Source organism: Somniosus microcephalus, chromosome 3 (genome assembly GCF_052327205.1).
Source record: "Somniosus microcephalus isolate GS21.2 chromosome 3, FLI_Smic_1.0, whole genome shotgun sequence".
NCBI classification, from domain to species: domain Eukaryota; kingdom Metazoa; phylum Chordata; class Chondrichthyes; order Squaliformes; family Somniosidae; genus Somniosus; species Somniosus microcephalus.
This window is the reverse complement of record NC_140989.1, coordinates 341,683,741-341,699,501: the sequence shown is the minus strand read 5'-3', so window position 1 is coordinate 341,699,501 and position 15,761 is coordinate 341,683,741. Positions and strand designations below refer to the sequence as shown.

Sequence of the window (15,761 nt, the reverse complement as noted above, 5' to 3'; positions counted from 1 at the left end):
GAAATGGGTGGACACATGTCGGATGAAATTTAACACAGAAAAGTGCGAAGTGATAGATTTTGGTAGGAGGAATGAAGAAAGACAATATAAACTAAAGGGTACAATTCTAAAGGGGGTGCATGAACAGAGACACCTGGGGGTATATGTGCACAAATTGTCGAAGGTGGCAGGGCAGATTGAGAAAGCGGTTAAAAAAGCATCCGGGAATTTGGGCTTCATAAATAGAGGCATAGAGTACAAAAGCAAGGAAGTTATGATGAACCTTTTATAAAACACTGGTTCAGCCTCAACTGGAGTACTGTGTCCAATTCTGGGTGCAGCACTTTAGGAAGGATGTGAAGGCCTTGGAGAGGGTGCAGCAAAGATTTACGAGAATGATTCCAGGGATGAGGGACTTCAGTTACGTGAATAGACTGGAGAAGCTGGGGTTGTTTTCCTTCGAGCAGAGAAAATTGAGAGGAGACTTGATAGAGCTATTCAAAATCATGAGGGGTGAAGAGAGAAACTGTTCCCATTGGCGGAAGGGTTGAGAACCAGAGGACACAGATTTAAGGTGATTGGCAAAAGAACCAAAGGCGACGTGAAAAACATTTTTACGCTGCGAGTGGTTAGGATCTGGAATGCACTGCCTGAAAGGGTGATGGCGGCTGACTCAATCGTGGTTTTCAAAAGGGAATTGGATAAGTACCTGAAGGAAAAAAAATTGCAGGGCTATGGGGAAAGGGCAGGGGAGTGGGACTAGCTGAAGTGCTCTTGCAGAGAGCCAGCATAGGCTCGACTGGACGAATGGCCTCCTGTGCTGTAACCATTCTATGATTCTACCTCAGACAATGCAAAGTCATTGAGTAAGGCCCTGTTTAAATAGTATTACCTGTACAAATATTGCATCTGTGATACTTTTTTGCTGAAGGAGTCCTTTATCTTTCAATATTAGTAAGGTGTGTAATACTTTTACCACTAGTCTATCATATGATGTATTGTTTCAGTAAATTTTCTGTGTTTTATCAAACCAATGTCACATCAAAAACATGATGCCAGGTCCCAGACATCCCAAGCAAAGCCACTAGAGATCTAATAATGTATTAAACATCTTGCACATAGCACACTTCACACTTAGTGCCATAACGTTCTTATATCAGTCTGATTGGCTCCAGAAAATGAAAAAGTTGCTACGATCCACTTAATTCACTGTTCTCTCAAATGTCTATCGTATCCTCCAATGCCAGAGAGGTCCAGTGGTTTACAGAGTCATTTCCCTTAACAAAAACTCTGCTTAAACTAGTTTGAAATGATATTGATATCCTTTAGAGAGAAGGTTGATTTTATAATCAAATGTTAATTATCTTTTAGAATGACAGCGTATGTGTTTTTCTAAAACCTTACCCAAAAAAACAAAGATGTGTGAGGGGGGGGAAGATTCATAAATCAGATGTCAATTTCACACATTCAGTCCTGATCTAGTTTAGTGCATTTCTGGCAATATCCTGAAATGGGTTGAGTTCCCAGTTTACTCCTCCTATAGTCAGTAATAATTTGCCCAATTAGGCATGTAAAATTTTGGTTACGTGCAGTTAAATTCTTGTGCATGATTCTTGCCTGTTTTTGTGAGACTGATTAGATAAAAAGACTGAACTAAAATTTATTTTCTAATTTTTTGGGGGTAAAGAACACTTGGCCGAGATGAAGGAATATAGTCCCATTTATACTCTATGGTCTGGATCTGAACAAGAGCTGGCTGAACCTTTGAAAGGAGTAGCTAGTTCTATTGAAAACTGTTGCAAGGCCACTGAAGGACTTACAATCGGCCTCGCAGAGGATTTGCTTCCTGCCTTGCATGAATATGTTCTATGTGCAGAAACTCTGAAGGTAGGTTTTTAAAAAAAAATCAGGATCACAAAATTGACTAGGATAAATGTGGCTGAGTTTAAGTTCAACTTGTAAGTGGGTTTATTTGTGCTTTTCCATGGTTGGAGTGGAAGACATTTGGTGTAAAACAAAATGGCAGTTTCTAGTTCATATAAATATTGATAATTTCCTTCCAAATTCTGCATCTGTGCATATCACAGAAACCCCACAGTGCAGATAGAGGCCATTTCGGCCCATCGAGCCTGCACCGACACATATCCCACCCGATCCCCGTAACCCCTACACCAACACATATCCCACCCTATCCCCGTAACCCCATGTATTTAATCCCCCTAACACTAAGGGTCAATTTATCATAGCCAATCAACCTAACTTGCACATCTTTGGACTGTGGGAGGAAACCGGAGCACCCGGAGGAAACCCACGCAAACACGGGGAGAATGTGCAAACTCCACACAGACAGTCGCCCGAGGCCGGTTGTTAGTTTATTAAGTAGCTGGAGAATATTTAGCTGAATTGATTGCGTAGTTATTGGTTGCTGATTTTGGGGACATTGCTTTGGAAAATAAAGTTTACTTGAAAGTTTTCATTGCAAATAATTCTTAAATGTTATAAAATAGAAATTCTGATCAAAAATATACTATAGTGTTTAGGTTTAATACAGTCACACAATTTTTTTTGTTCTTGGGATATGGGTGATATTGGCAAGGCTGCCTTTATTACCCATCCCAAGCTTCCCTGAAAAGATGATGATTTGTCTTCTCCTTGAACAGCTGCAGTCCTTGTGATGATGGTACACCCACAATGGGGTTAGTGACTGTGATTTTTTTTTTCTCCTGCCAATTGCATGTTAGTTCATTTCAATGGGATGAGCTACAGATGATCTGCACTTATTTTTTAAATAAAGTATATTGCATTGATGGTAAATACAATCGTTCAAATATTTTTACCCTAATTAATTTAACAAAATACTGCAGTTGAAAAATTGTTCTGGGATTTTTACTTTATTTGAACTTTATATCTTATGTACAGAAACCTTATAGAAAAATCATTTTGCAAGACGTGTGACGGAAGAATCACACTATTTAAAAAAAACTGCAGGGGATAGAAGTGTTAAAAGATAACAACTGTTTTGGGTAAACTTTAAGCATAATATTTGGAAGTTACAGAGGTAACTTAATAAAATAGTTTGGGTATTTGTCATTGTACATTTCTTACCAGAAAATCAAAACATTAACTTCCTATTGAAAATGTAGAAATAAAGAAATATATTCAGCAAATGCTTTTATCTAAACAGCTGTAATGTTATTTTGTGTTTGAGAGAGGTTTAATATGTAGGCCAGTGATTAACCTTATGGACACTGCCGTCAAGTGTTTGTTGTATTAGGATTTGTTAACTGTAGTACTAATGTGCCATATTTGGAGTTCAGTTCTGTGTAGATCTTTGGCTGTGAACTCTTTTCCCCATCTATTTGTGTGTGTATTTCTGAGCTCCAACCTGTATACCAATGAGGTACAAGTGTTTAAAATCTGTAATATTTCTTAAGCATTTTTTTCAAATGCATTTGTATAGTGTTGAATTGTATATTCTGCACATTTACACAATGTACTGCACCCCACTTTCTGAAAATGATCACTTTACATTAGATCTAGCAACATGTGTTTGATAGCATTCACAATTACAACCACTAGACATTAATGTGCCCATTTTATTTAATGTAATCTAGGCTTTATTTTTAATTAACGAAATAACAGAAGGCGGTAGACTTGACTCTGGTGCAGTTTATATAACTGCCATAAGAAACCTGAGCTTTACTGACTGAAAAATAATTAAGATACTGGATGTATTGGCAGGGTTTTCATTTAAATTACTCTAAGGTTCCGATTCTTAACAGGTCAAGATATTACTTTTAGTGGACTGAAACTATGAACTGTAAATGTGTACTCCACATATTACTGAACCTAGTTAAATATTTGCTGTATTCATAATTCATTTTAAATATGCTTATAATGTCATGTTTAACATTTTTTCCTTAGTCTGTGTTGAAGAGAAGAGACCTAATCCAGACAGATTATGATTCACGAGTTGATGCCTTAGCTAATAAGAAAGCTGATAGAGAATTGGTGAGCATCAGAAATATGATTTTTGTCGTTTTCTTCAGAAAATTATGTATTAATGCAAATAATTGAAGCTAATGTAATTCCAGCTGGAATAACTGAATTTAAAGGTACAAATTGTATAAAAGTGTTTAACTGTGAAAAATATTCTGCATATATAGGATACTTAATTGATAAACCCAAATTTGTGTTAGTTAAATTATAACATTGTGTCCCATGGTGAAATGATCTTTTGATTAAAATTCATTACATCCACTGTTATCAGCTGGAGCACTCGGATCTAAGCTTTACATTTGGTGCCTTCCTGGGTAAAAGCACAGAGGAAGTGAAACAACAGAAGCAGCAGAAGATTGATCGTGAAATTGATGAGGTACAGAAACATGTGCTGCAGCCAACTTGAATTCCTTTACTTTGAGGCATCAGAATTCTGTTTCTGTCATAGACTGGCTCTTTTTGTCAGAATATACAATTTTTCTTTCACAATTCAAATAATATTGAACCCTTTGTAGTCCACCTTGATCACAGTATGGAGAAAAAAACTCTTTCAAATAAAGGTTGGTGTTTAGTATTCATTCTCTGAACAAATTTGGGTTCCTGAAGATGATAGTTGCATTTTTTTAATCCATACTCAGTATGTAAAATGCAATTGGGTCTAATTAGTTTAAATTTGAATAATATTCAATGATCTGCCAAAAGGATAGTCTCCCAATCCTAACATTCAAGAATCATTATCTACCCAACAAAATACCTAAACAAATTATTTTTACGTAAAGCGCATTGGATCACAGCATTGGATAAGCCTTGGCTAGGTACAAGACAAAACAAATTATTGAATATGTAGGGATGTATGTATTTTTTAAAAATATATTTGAATCATTATTTCTTTTATCTAAATTATCAGCAAAGTTGTACCTGATGACATTCCCAGATGACACAATCGGTTGATCGGGTTTTGAAAGAGGTGGCTATAGAGATGCATTGGTTGTCATTTTCCAAAATTCCATAGATTCTGGAATGGTTCCCGCAGATTGGAAGGTAGCAAATGTAATCCCATTATTTAGGAAAGGAGGGAGAGAGAAAACATGGAATTACAGACCAGTTAGCCTGACATCAGTAGTAGGGAAAATGCTAGAATCTATTATTAAGGACGTGGTAACAGAGCACCTCGAAAATAATCATAGGATTGGGCAGAGACAACACGGATTTATGGAAGAGAAATCATGTTTGACAAATCTGTTAGTTTTTTGAGGTTGTAACTAGCAGAATAGATAAGGGGGAACCAGTGGATGTGGTGTATTTGGATTTTCAGAAGGCTTTCGATAAGGTGCCACACAAGAGGTTATTAAACAAAATTAGGGCTCATGGGATTGGGGGTATTATACTAGAATAGATTGAGGATTGGTTAACGGACAGAAAACAGTGAGTAGGAATAAACGGGTCATTTTCAGGTTGGCAGGCTGTAACTAGTGGGGTACCGCAAGGATTATTGCTTGGGCCTCAGCTATTCACAATCTACATCAATGATTTTGATGAGGGGACCAAATGTAATATATCCAAGTTTGCTGATGATACAAAGCTGGGTGGCAATGTAAGTTGTGAGGAGGATGCAAGGAGGCTTCAAGGGGATATAGACAGGCTAAGTGAGTGGGCAAGAACATGGCAAATAGAATATAATGTGGAGAAATGTGAAGTTAAGTAGAAAAAATAGAAAAGCAGAGTACTTTTTTAAATGGTGAGAGATTAGGAAATGTTGGTGTTCAGAGGGACCTGGGTGTCCTTGTACACGAATCGCTGAAAGTTAACATGCAGGTACAGCAAGCAGTTAGGAAAGCAAATGGTCTGTTGGCCTTTATTACAAGTGGATTTGAGTATAAGGGTAAAGACATCTTACTGCAATTATATAGGGCCCTGGTGTGACCACACCTGGAGTATTGTGTACAGTTTTGGTCTCTTTACCTAAGGAAGGATATACTTGCCATAGAGGGAGTGCAACAAAGGTTCACCAGACTGGTTCCTAGGACAATCCCCCCCCCCCCCCATCCTATGAGGACAGATTGAGTAGACTAAGCCTATATTCTCTCGAATTTAGAAGAATGAGAGGTGATCTCGTTGAAACATACAAAATGTTTACAGGGCTTGACAGGATAGATGTAGGGAGGATATTTCCCCTGGCTGGGGAGTCCAGAACCAGAGGTCACAGTCTCAGAATAAGGGGTCGGCCATTTAGGACTGAAATGAGAAATTTCTTCACTGAGGGTGGTGAATCTTTGGAATTCTCTACCCCAGAGGGCTGTGGATGCTCAGTCGTTGAGTATATTCAAGACAGAGATCGATTGATTTTTGAATATTAAGGGATATGGGGATAGTTCCGGAAAGTGGAGATGAGGTAGAAGATCAGCCATGATCTTATTGAATGGTGGAGCAGACTCGAAGGGCCAAATGGCCTACTCCTGCTCCTATTTCTTATGTGGTACTGAGTGATGTGGAAAAGGAAGGTCCCAGGTTTGGTCCCTGGTCCAGGTTCAGTTTGCTGATGTAAGCAAGGGGTGTTGCATTTGATCTCCTTGTCCGTGGGGAAGGAGGACAAAAATCAGCTAGAGTTAGTGTACCTGATCGCTATCCAGTACCTGTTAATGGAAAGTATACATGTGTAAACTTCAGATTTTGAATTTCAGAGGTTGGTTGGAACTTGATCATGAGCTTATTTGTGCTCCCGGTAAGGTCAGTGACACTTGGGCTAACCACTGGAGGGTGCTGGGCCAGAGGAAGTGTTCCCCAACATGGATGGGACAGAGTGGGGAGGGAAAAGAGGTAAATAAGATGTTCTTGTCAAACCAACCACATAGGGCGTCAGTTAGGAGTTCCTGAAGAGAAGTCTAGCGGTATTCCAGTAGACATAACATTTTAGCCATAAATGTTCTACAAAGGCTTGTAGATCTTCTGTGGCATTGCGCACAGGTAGTTGTGGTCTGGAACATGATTTTGAGTACATAAGAAATAGGAGCAGGAATAGGCCACTTGGCCCCTCGAGCCAGCTCCGCCATTCAGTAAGACCATGGCTGATCTTGGGCTCAAAGCCACTTCCCCGCCCGCTCCCCATAACCCTTCACTCCCTTATCTTGCAAAAATCTGTCTATCTCCACCTTAAATGTATCTAATGACCCAGCCTCCACGGCTCTCTGGGGCAGAGAATTCCACAGATTTATGACCCTCTGAGAAGAAATTCCTCCTCATCTCCGTTCTAAAAGGTCGACCCTTTATTCTAAAACTGTGCCCTCGAGTTCTGGATTTCCCCACGAGGGGAAACATCCTCTCTGTATCTACCTTGTCAAGCCCCCTCAGTATCTTGTATGTTTCAATAAGATCACCTCCCATTCTTCTAAATTCCAATGAGTATAGGCCCAACCTGCTCAACCTTTCCTCATAAGTCAACCCCCTCATCTCTGGAATTAACCGAGTGAATCGTCTCTGAACTGCCTCCCATGCAAGTATATCCTTCCTTAAATGAGACCAAAACTGTACGCAGTACTCAAGGTGCGGTCTCAACAATACCCTGTACAGTTGAAGCAGGACTTCCCTGCTTTTATACTCCAACCCCTTTGAAATAAAGGCCAACATTCCATTTGCCTTTTGATTACTTGCTGTACCTGCATGCTAACTTTGTGTTTCATGTACAAGGACCCCCAGGTCCCTCTGAACTGTAGCATTTTGTAATCTCTCTCCATTTAAATAATTTACTTTTATTTTTCCTGCCAAAGTGTATAACCTTGCACTTTCCCACATTATACTCCATCTGCCAAATGTTTGCCCACTCACTTAGCCTGTCTATATCCCTTTGCAGGTTCTTTGAGTCCTCTGCACAACTTGCTTTCCCACCCATCTTTGTATCATCTGCAAACTTGGCTACATTACACTCAGTCCCTTCATCCAAGTCATTAATGTAGATTGTAAATAGTTGAGGCCTGAGCACCGATCCCTGTGGCACCCCACTAGTTACCTTTTGCCAATCGGAAAATGACCCATTTATCCCAACTCTCTGCTTTCTGTTAGTTAGCCAATTCTCTATCCATCCATGCTAATATATTACTCCCAATTCCGTGAGCTCTTATCTTATGCAGTAACCTTTTATGTGGCACCTTATCGAATGCCTTCTAGAAATCCAAGTACACCACATCCACTGGCTCACCTTTATCTACACTGCTCATTACATCCTCAAAGAACTCCAGCAAATTTGTTAAACATGACTTCCCTTTCATAAAACCATGCTGACTTTGCTTGACTGCATTATGATTTTCCGAATGCCCTGCTATTGCTTCCTTAATGAAGGACTCCAGAATTTTCCCAACGACATGTTAGGCTAACTGGTCTATAGTTTCCTGCTTTCTATCTCCTTTCTTAAATAGGGATGTTACATTTGCAGTTTTCCAATTCTCTGGGACCTCTCCAGAGTCCAGGAAATTTTGGTATATTGCAACCAATGCATCCATTATCTCTGCAGCCACTTCTTTTAAGACCCTGGGATGCAGGCCATCTGGTCCAGGGGACTTGTCATCTTTTAGTCCAATTATTTTACCAAGTACTATTTCCTTAGTGATAGTGATTGTCTTTAGTTCCCCCCTCCTTGTGGCCCCTTGATTATCCATTATTGGGATGTTGTTAGTGTCTTCTACCGTGAAGACCGATACAAAATATTTGTTCAGAGTCTCTGCCATTTCCCCGTTCTCCATTATTAATTCCCCAGTCTCATCCTCTAAGGGACCAACAGTTACTTTAGCTACCCTCTTCCTTTTTATATACCTGTAGAAGCTCTGCTATCTGTTTTAATGCTTCTTGCCAGTTTACTCTTATAATTGATCTTTTTTTTTTAGTCATCCTTTGCTGATTTTTAAAAATTTCCCAATCCTCTGGTCTCCCACCAATCTTGGCAACATTGTATGCCTTCATTTTCAATTTGATACCATCCTTTACTTCCTTAGTTAGCCACGGATGGTGCTCCCTTCTCTTAAAATCTTTCTTTCTCACTGGAATATATTTTTGTTGAGAGTTATGAAATATCTCTTGAATGTCCACCACTGCATTTCAACTGTCTTACCCTTTAATTTTCCAGTTCTGCCCTCATGCCATTGTAATTGCCTTTGTTTTAGATCAGGACACTGGTTTGAGATGCAACTTGGGTTGTCCCTTTAAGGTTACTGTTCTTCATAAGTAATTATATAGATACTTATAAATTGCTGAAGTCACTCAGAGGCCATTCTGTATCCACAGAAAAGGGAACAGGAGGGCAGAAAAATAAAGAATTGATATTGGGACTAACCAATTTAAAAATTGTTTTGAAATCCTTAGTTTAATCAACCAAATTTCTCTTTCGAGAGATTTTCGGACGGGAAACCCAAAAGTATGGGCTCCCTGCGGGTCCTGCCAAATAATGTGCAAAATTAATTACCATAGCTCTGCCCCCCCCCCCCCCCTATTTAAATCGATGGCAATCGCACATTTCCTAGATTTATGGCAGTTTTCTTGCCTAGACTTGAATAATGACGCAGGTGAATGTATTTAAATTCATGCATCGATTAAAGTAAAATAAAATCTTTTGGGCTTGTTTGATATTTTAAAATTCTTAGCTAAAACCCATCAAAACACTTCGTCATTGTGTTAAGTTTAGTGTCTGTTATGTGCACTGTGTGGGGAACTGAAGTGCCTGCACATGCCATTGATAAGTGAGAATGGCAGCAGATCCCAGAAGCAGAAGGTGCGAGGCTCATTCAAAACTGGACCTCGGGCCTCATCTGAATAATTCCGCTGAGCTGCGGGTGCCTATCTGGCCTGCTGAAGCTGCTCACCTGTTTCCTATGGAACAATTTGAGCTGGCTGAAGCCGGCAGTGGACTTCAGGTAAGTTCTCTAAGGCAGGGGAGACGATAGGGAAGGGGGTTGGATGTGGCCAGAAGAACACTCCGACCCCCTACTACAGTTGATGGCCTCCAGCAGTACCTTACAGACCACTGGCTAGGACGCAGGAGGAACCAGGAAGTGAGCGGAGCATGTTCTGCTCAATTTCTGACCAATTTCGGAGGTCCTTCAACAGGTGTTGGGCCCCTCATTAGCATATGCAAGGGGCCTGATGTTTGTTTAAGGGGGCCGCCAGGGATGCCTGAATATCGCTGCAGCCAATATGACGTCTTGACATATCTCGGATGCCTTTGGAGTGTGGGACATAGCCCCATAAATAGGACACTCTTCTCCATTTCCACAGCTGAGAAACATGCAAAACAAGGTCCAATTTCTCTTTCTCCCTCCCCCCCCCCCTTTTTGTTTAATCCAATACTTTTTAGGTAGCTTGAATTACTAACGTCATCTTCTAAATAAATGGTAAAAACATCAATCTGTAATGTAAAATGATCCTGAAAACGAAATACAGCAACTGAGTGTCACAAGTTCAGTATAGTGAAAGGATTTGAAGTTGAATTCTGTGGCTCGGGTCTTGCCAACATTGATCTGCTGCTTCATTGATGCAGATGGAGCAAGCCATTGGCTGCACTCCTGAGGTCCCTGATTTGCCATTATGCTCACTGCAGCATATTCAAATCACCTTTAAAGGAAATTTTGGAATAAGTTCATAACTGGAAGATTGGGGCACAAAACTAATTCACGTCGTTCCAGGAAATTCTGGTCTAGTAAGTTTTTATAAGGACAGGAGCGTTGTACCATGTGAGCCACAATGGTGCTGAAGTGCAGCTGTTTAAAGGACGCATGGCCTAATTGTTATGCCTTCCTGAGTTCAATTAGAGGTCAGAAAGAAATTAGCAAGAAATAACGAACTTTCTCTGTGTGTGTGACGGAGAACCTGAAAATTTATATTCTTGCATTTATTGCTTAATTCAGATGAAGATATGTTTCCCACTCTCTTAAACCTGCTGTCACATTCATCTTGGGCTAAAATCTGCAGCATCTAATTATCTACTTTAAATATTTATGCTGCTTTTTGAAATGTAATAATATATTGCAGCTATCCTTTATTTAAAGCGACTATTTACTGAATGAAACCATACTTGACCATGCAGGAGCTGTTTTTCCAGAGTAAATTTGACAACCCCAATTTGTATGGTCAATGAAGGCAGAATTTTTGAAACTGGATTTTGTGATTTTCTCTCTGTTCGTTAAATATTTTGTGCGTAACGTTAACTTTTTGGGGTGGGGAATATGCAAAAAAATTATAGTCCGGTGTGTTTTTTTTTGCAGCCCTCTGGTTATGGAGAGCTGAAAATGTTAGATAGTGGTGGAAACACTCTTTCCCACCCAACCCCCCCCTTGCAGAAAGAAACTCTGCACGTGAAGAAATCCTGTGGTTGCTCCATTGACGGCAGCAGTGAGGATTGTCTCCACGAGGCGGAATGGAGTTGGGTACAGTTTTGATTTGTGCAGTCCATTTTGAAAGACCAAATTCAATTGACAAATCAATTTTGAATAGATATTGCTGTGTGCGCCCAATACCAGAGGTGAATATGTCTTGAGTGCTGTATAGAAATATCCTAAGCTTCCTTGTTCTTATGAACACATTTCACATTGACATTTGGTATTGACTTCAGTGGAATCATGCCATTTTCACAAAATCTCAGCTGGCGTAACAATTCACTCTAAGGTTTTTCAAAGCCAATAGTTGATTTTAAAGAAAAAGCATCTTGAATATATTGAGAGCGAGGTTCAAGAGCCTATATTTTCCTGCAATGGCGAGATCGGCGATATACACCATAACTGTCACCATCCAGCATGCCGATCTTGCCGTTGATCACATTATCCATAGCTTCCTGCATTTCTAAATAGAATACGCTGCAGAGAATTAGAAGTGGCACAGCCAGTGACCATTGAATGGCAACACTGCTCACAGGCTGTCGGGGCCTCTTTGGTCACTTTTTTGTCAATTTCAAATGCAACTCTGAAGTGACTATAAAGTGGGAACAAAAGCATTGTCTGAACAGAATGCTATATCTGGAAAAACTGCAATAAATAAAATAAACCACCTAGCAGCTAATTTTTTTTTTTAACCTTATTATGTTTTTAATGTATTGGCACCAGGCATGACTCCAGAAACACCATTGTGGATTTTAATTAATAGGCTACATGATCTCAATTTTAAATCCTATTGAATCTGAATGAGCGCTCTCCCTATATATGTCATCGACCCTTGATAAACTCATTATTGAGCACATAAGAAACTTTGGGGGAGAAATTGACTATAGTCCCGTTTGGGGCGCCAGCCTCGCCAGGGCGCTAAAAGTAGCGCCCCGGAAGCATTCGCGGCCGCCCGCCGGAAATTCAGTGGTAGCGCCCCAAAGGGAAGTACGGCACTACTGGATGCGCCCCGCATCCCTCTTGGGGCGCTGCGAGTGAATATCGTCGCGCTACGTGCCGCAACGCCACACGCGGTCCTTCCTCCCCTTCTTAAAGGGGATGGGCCTTGTGCAGCATGATCTGGGGCCCAGCTGGGCCCCCAAGGATCGCGAGTGCCGGCAAAAGAGCCCGGCACCGAGGAGAAGTGCCGGGCTCTTGGAACGCAGCTGGCACTCCGTGGGGGTGGGGCTCAGGAGGCCGGGGACAGGAGCGCAGGCAGGTGCTAGCAGGCGGCCAACAACAAAAATGGCCGCCCCGCACCTCCTTTAATTTGCGCCTCCCCCGCCGCAGGTAGGCCCCCCTGAACCGGTCGCACTTGGCGTCCGGCGGTAAATCGGGGGCGCTTCCAAATATCGCGGCCGGGGCACTGCGCACACCGATGACAGCGGCGCAGTGCTAACGGCTAGCGCCACCACTAGCATCCCGCGGAATTTAGCGGGAGGCGTGGGCAGTGGCTTGCGACCCACTTAACGCCCTCTTAAGGCGCTAATGGGTGGCGCAGCCAACTGAATTTCTCCCCCTTTAACTTTAATGTCATGCCCATTTTGGGAGTGAGGGGTGTGTGATGTCTCTTTATGTACCCCACTTACTTAATTGTCCCCCACAGTAAGGCTCACTTGTATATTTTAAGCATATTGTTGAGGGAAGGTCTCCTTTTTTAGAAGGAAAATCCCAAACCATTACAATCAGCTGCATCACCTAAGTTTGAAATGAATGCACTGCCTATCAATTTTGGGGGAAATAGCGGGGGTGGGAGGGGTGGATATCCGCCTCTGTGATTGCATGCAAAACCTTACAATATTGTAGCGTGTTAGGAGAGTAGATTAAGATAAACAAGTAGTAATGAGGAAATGTTTAATGAAATGAAAAGAACAGAAACATTTACATATTTCCTGCATAAGAAATGGAAATAAATAAAGTCCAGTAGTGCATAAAGGACAGGATAAATGAGAATGAAAGGCACTTTGAAAGACCGAAAATGAAGAGTGGATGATTTCAGTAAACATTTGTCTTTGGAGGCAAGGAGGAACAGTAGGTGTAAGTTTATGTTTAAGAAGGCAAGAAGATATAGAACAGTGGGAACTTAGCATCACATTCAACTTACTGGCCAAAAGGCTGGTGCTTCCAATTTAGGATTGCCTGTCACTACTAAGCCTCCAAAGTAAGGTTGCACATATGATACCTTAGTTAACTGATTTTGGTTGTACGTTATTTTATAATGGCCCAGATTTTGCATTAATAATAACAATGAGGCTGTCGGCGCTTACAGTTGTTATGGAGTAAATTGCACAGCAACTTCCGGAGTACGTACATGCGCAGTTAAATGTGGAATTCTGGAAGTTGCTGTCAGAGATACCCTGCTCCTCCACGGGGTGCACTGTAACAATCCTCGCCGATGGACTCGGCACTGAAATCAATGTTATTGTGTGAAGTTATGGTACAGTACTTACCCACCAGTTCTCCACTAAAGACTCCAGAAAAAATTTAGGACTGGTACATTTGGGAGTAAGCACATTTTTAATGGCATGATGAGCAATGTTCCCTGTAATTTTCTTTTTGGGTGCGCGGGCCCTTTAACTGGCTGCGCGGCCCATTCAATTTCACTCCTGCGTGGTTATTTACATTGAAAAACCCGTGAGCGGCCTGCACGAAATCTCCAAACCACAGCGTGGCAGTGAAGCTTAGCGGGAACGTTGATAAGTGGTCATTACATTAAAAAACAACCTGTCTGGCTCTGAAAATTTAATTTTACAAGTGTGTAGTCTCATTCCTTCAGAATTTTTAAAAAACTTTTTCTGTGTCTCTCTTTTATCTCTCTCTCAATTCCATCTGTCTTTCCCAATCTTTATTTCGCTGTCTGTACATGATTTAAATCTAATTTATAATTCCTGGTTTAGACTCTGAGGATTCTTCGGTCTGATTGGTTGAAGAGCTCACTGTTTCTTGCTCTGCTCACAGACACCACAGATCATCTTTAAAGGGCGCCACATTGGATCAGATACCTGATTTGAGTAAGCCTCCGCTCAGAACCCACAAAAACTTTGCCATTCCTTCGCCGCTGACCACAAAATCCGGGTTAATATCTTTACATTTTTGTGATTGCAAAAAGTTTTACAACAAAAATAGTCCTTTTAAAATGGTTTTACTGGAAGCAAAGGCACAAGAAAATAGTTTTAAGCTCATGAACCACAGTTGTTTTTCTTGCTGCAGAGCTTTTGATCCATGCACATAAAATTCTAGATTGTTTACTTCTAACATGTCTGGTCATGTGCATGTATATTGTTTTGCAACTGTCTTGCTTCTGTACTCTAGGGTTTGCTTCCTACTTCTTCACTGAACTGGTTTAGCAGCTTTTTTTAAAAAAAAAAACCATTCTGTTTAAGAATTTAATGCCTTTGCTTCAGATAATTGAATTTTCCTCACCTTTTTAATTTTCTTTTTAATGTGTAAATTAGATATTTTATAATTACCCTTGATTTAACTTTCTTTTGCCCTATTAACTAAGTTATTGTTTTTAACATTAAGATACATGGGTGTTGATGCTTTGTGACAGTTTTGCTAGAACACTACTATACAATACTACAGATAATCAATAGATGGCACTCTAACCAAAATGTCAGATATTGTAATAGAATTTGGCCTGCCAAGTATAGGAACACTTTTATTCTAACACTGTTGTTACACACTAATAGAAATACAAACCAGTGTGACATAAAAAAAAATGTGCTATAATAATTTTAAGAGGGCTGCATCTTTAGATAACTATTTTCTTCCCTTTTTTTTAAGTGGGTCCACTGCTACATAACTTGCAAGTTGCAGAAGTGGGTCTCTCTCTGCCTAGCGCTGCTTTTATTAAATGCTGGGAGGCAAACAACGGTGACTGCTCTCAGATTTTCCCCTTCCCGTGGGAAAGCATATGGTTTATGTTCTGTATCCCCATAGGATCAGTAGCTAACTATATGCAGATTGAGAGTTTGTTGATGTTCCAACATATTGTACCACACCACCCCTTTACTGTGCTTATTTTAACTCCAGAATATTGTGTACTTGAATGAACAGTTTGCCCGCATTAAGATGTATTACATGATACATGATTAGCTGTTATTTGACCTTGTAGATATTCATGTGACCACTTTCGTTGGATGGGAGGGGACGGAGTGAGCCTGTGGCTTACCCAGTGGAAGTGGTTAGAGGCTTAAAACATTTTCAGTGAAATATAAAAAGAAAGACTTGTATTTATATAAGAACATAAGAAATAGGAGCAGGAGTAGGCCATTCAGCGCTTAGAGCCTGCTCCGCCATTCAATAAGATCATGGCTGATCTTCTGCCTCAACTCCATTCGCCGGCCCTATCGCCATATCCCTTGATGCCCTTACTAGTCACAAATC

General features: G+C 40.6%; 1 protein-coding gene across 5 annotated transcripts in view; it reads left to right on the top strand.

Annotated features, from left to right (window-relative positions):
* Positions 1-15,761, top strand: part of snx7 (sorting nexin 7) — a 74,705-nt gene that overhangs the window by 33,891 nt on the left and 25,053 nt on the right. For all 5 annotated transcript variants that reach the window (XM_085983264.1, XM_085983265.1, XM_085983266.1 and 2 more), the window contains 3 exons: positions 1,667-1,866; positions 3,904-3,990; positions 4,250-4,354. In XM_085983264.1, coding sequence (XP_085839390.1) covers positions 1,667-1,866; positions 3,904-3,990; positions 4,250-4,354 — 392 coding nt within the window. The remainder of the gene's footprint in view (positions 1-1,666; positions 1,867-3,903; positions 3,991-4,249; positions 4,355-15,761) is intronic.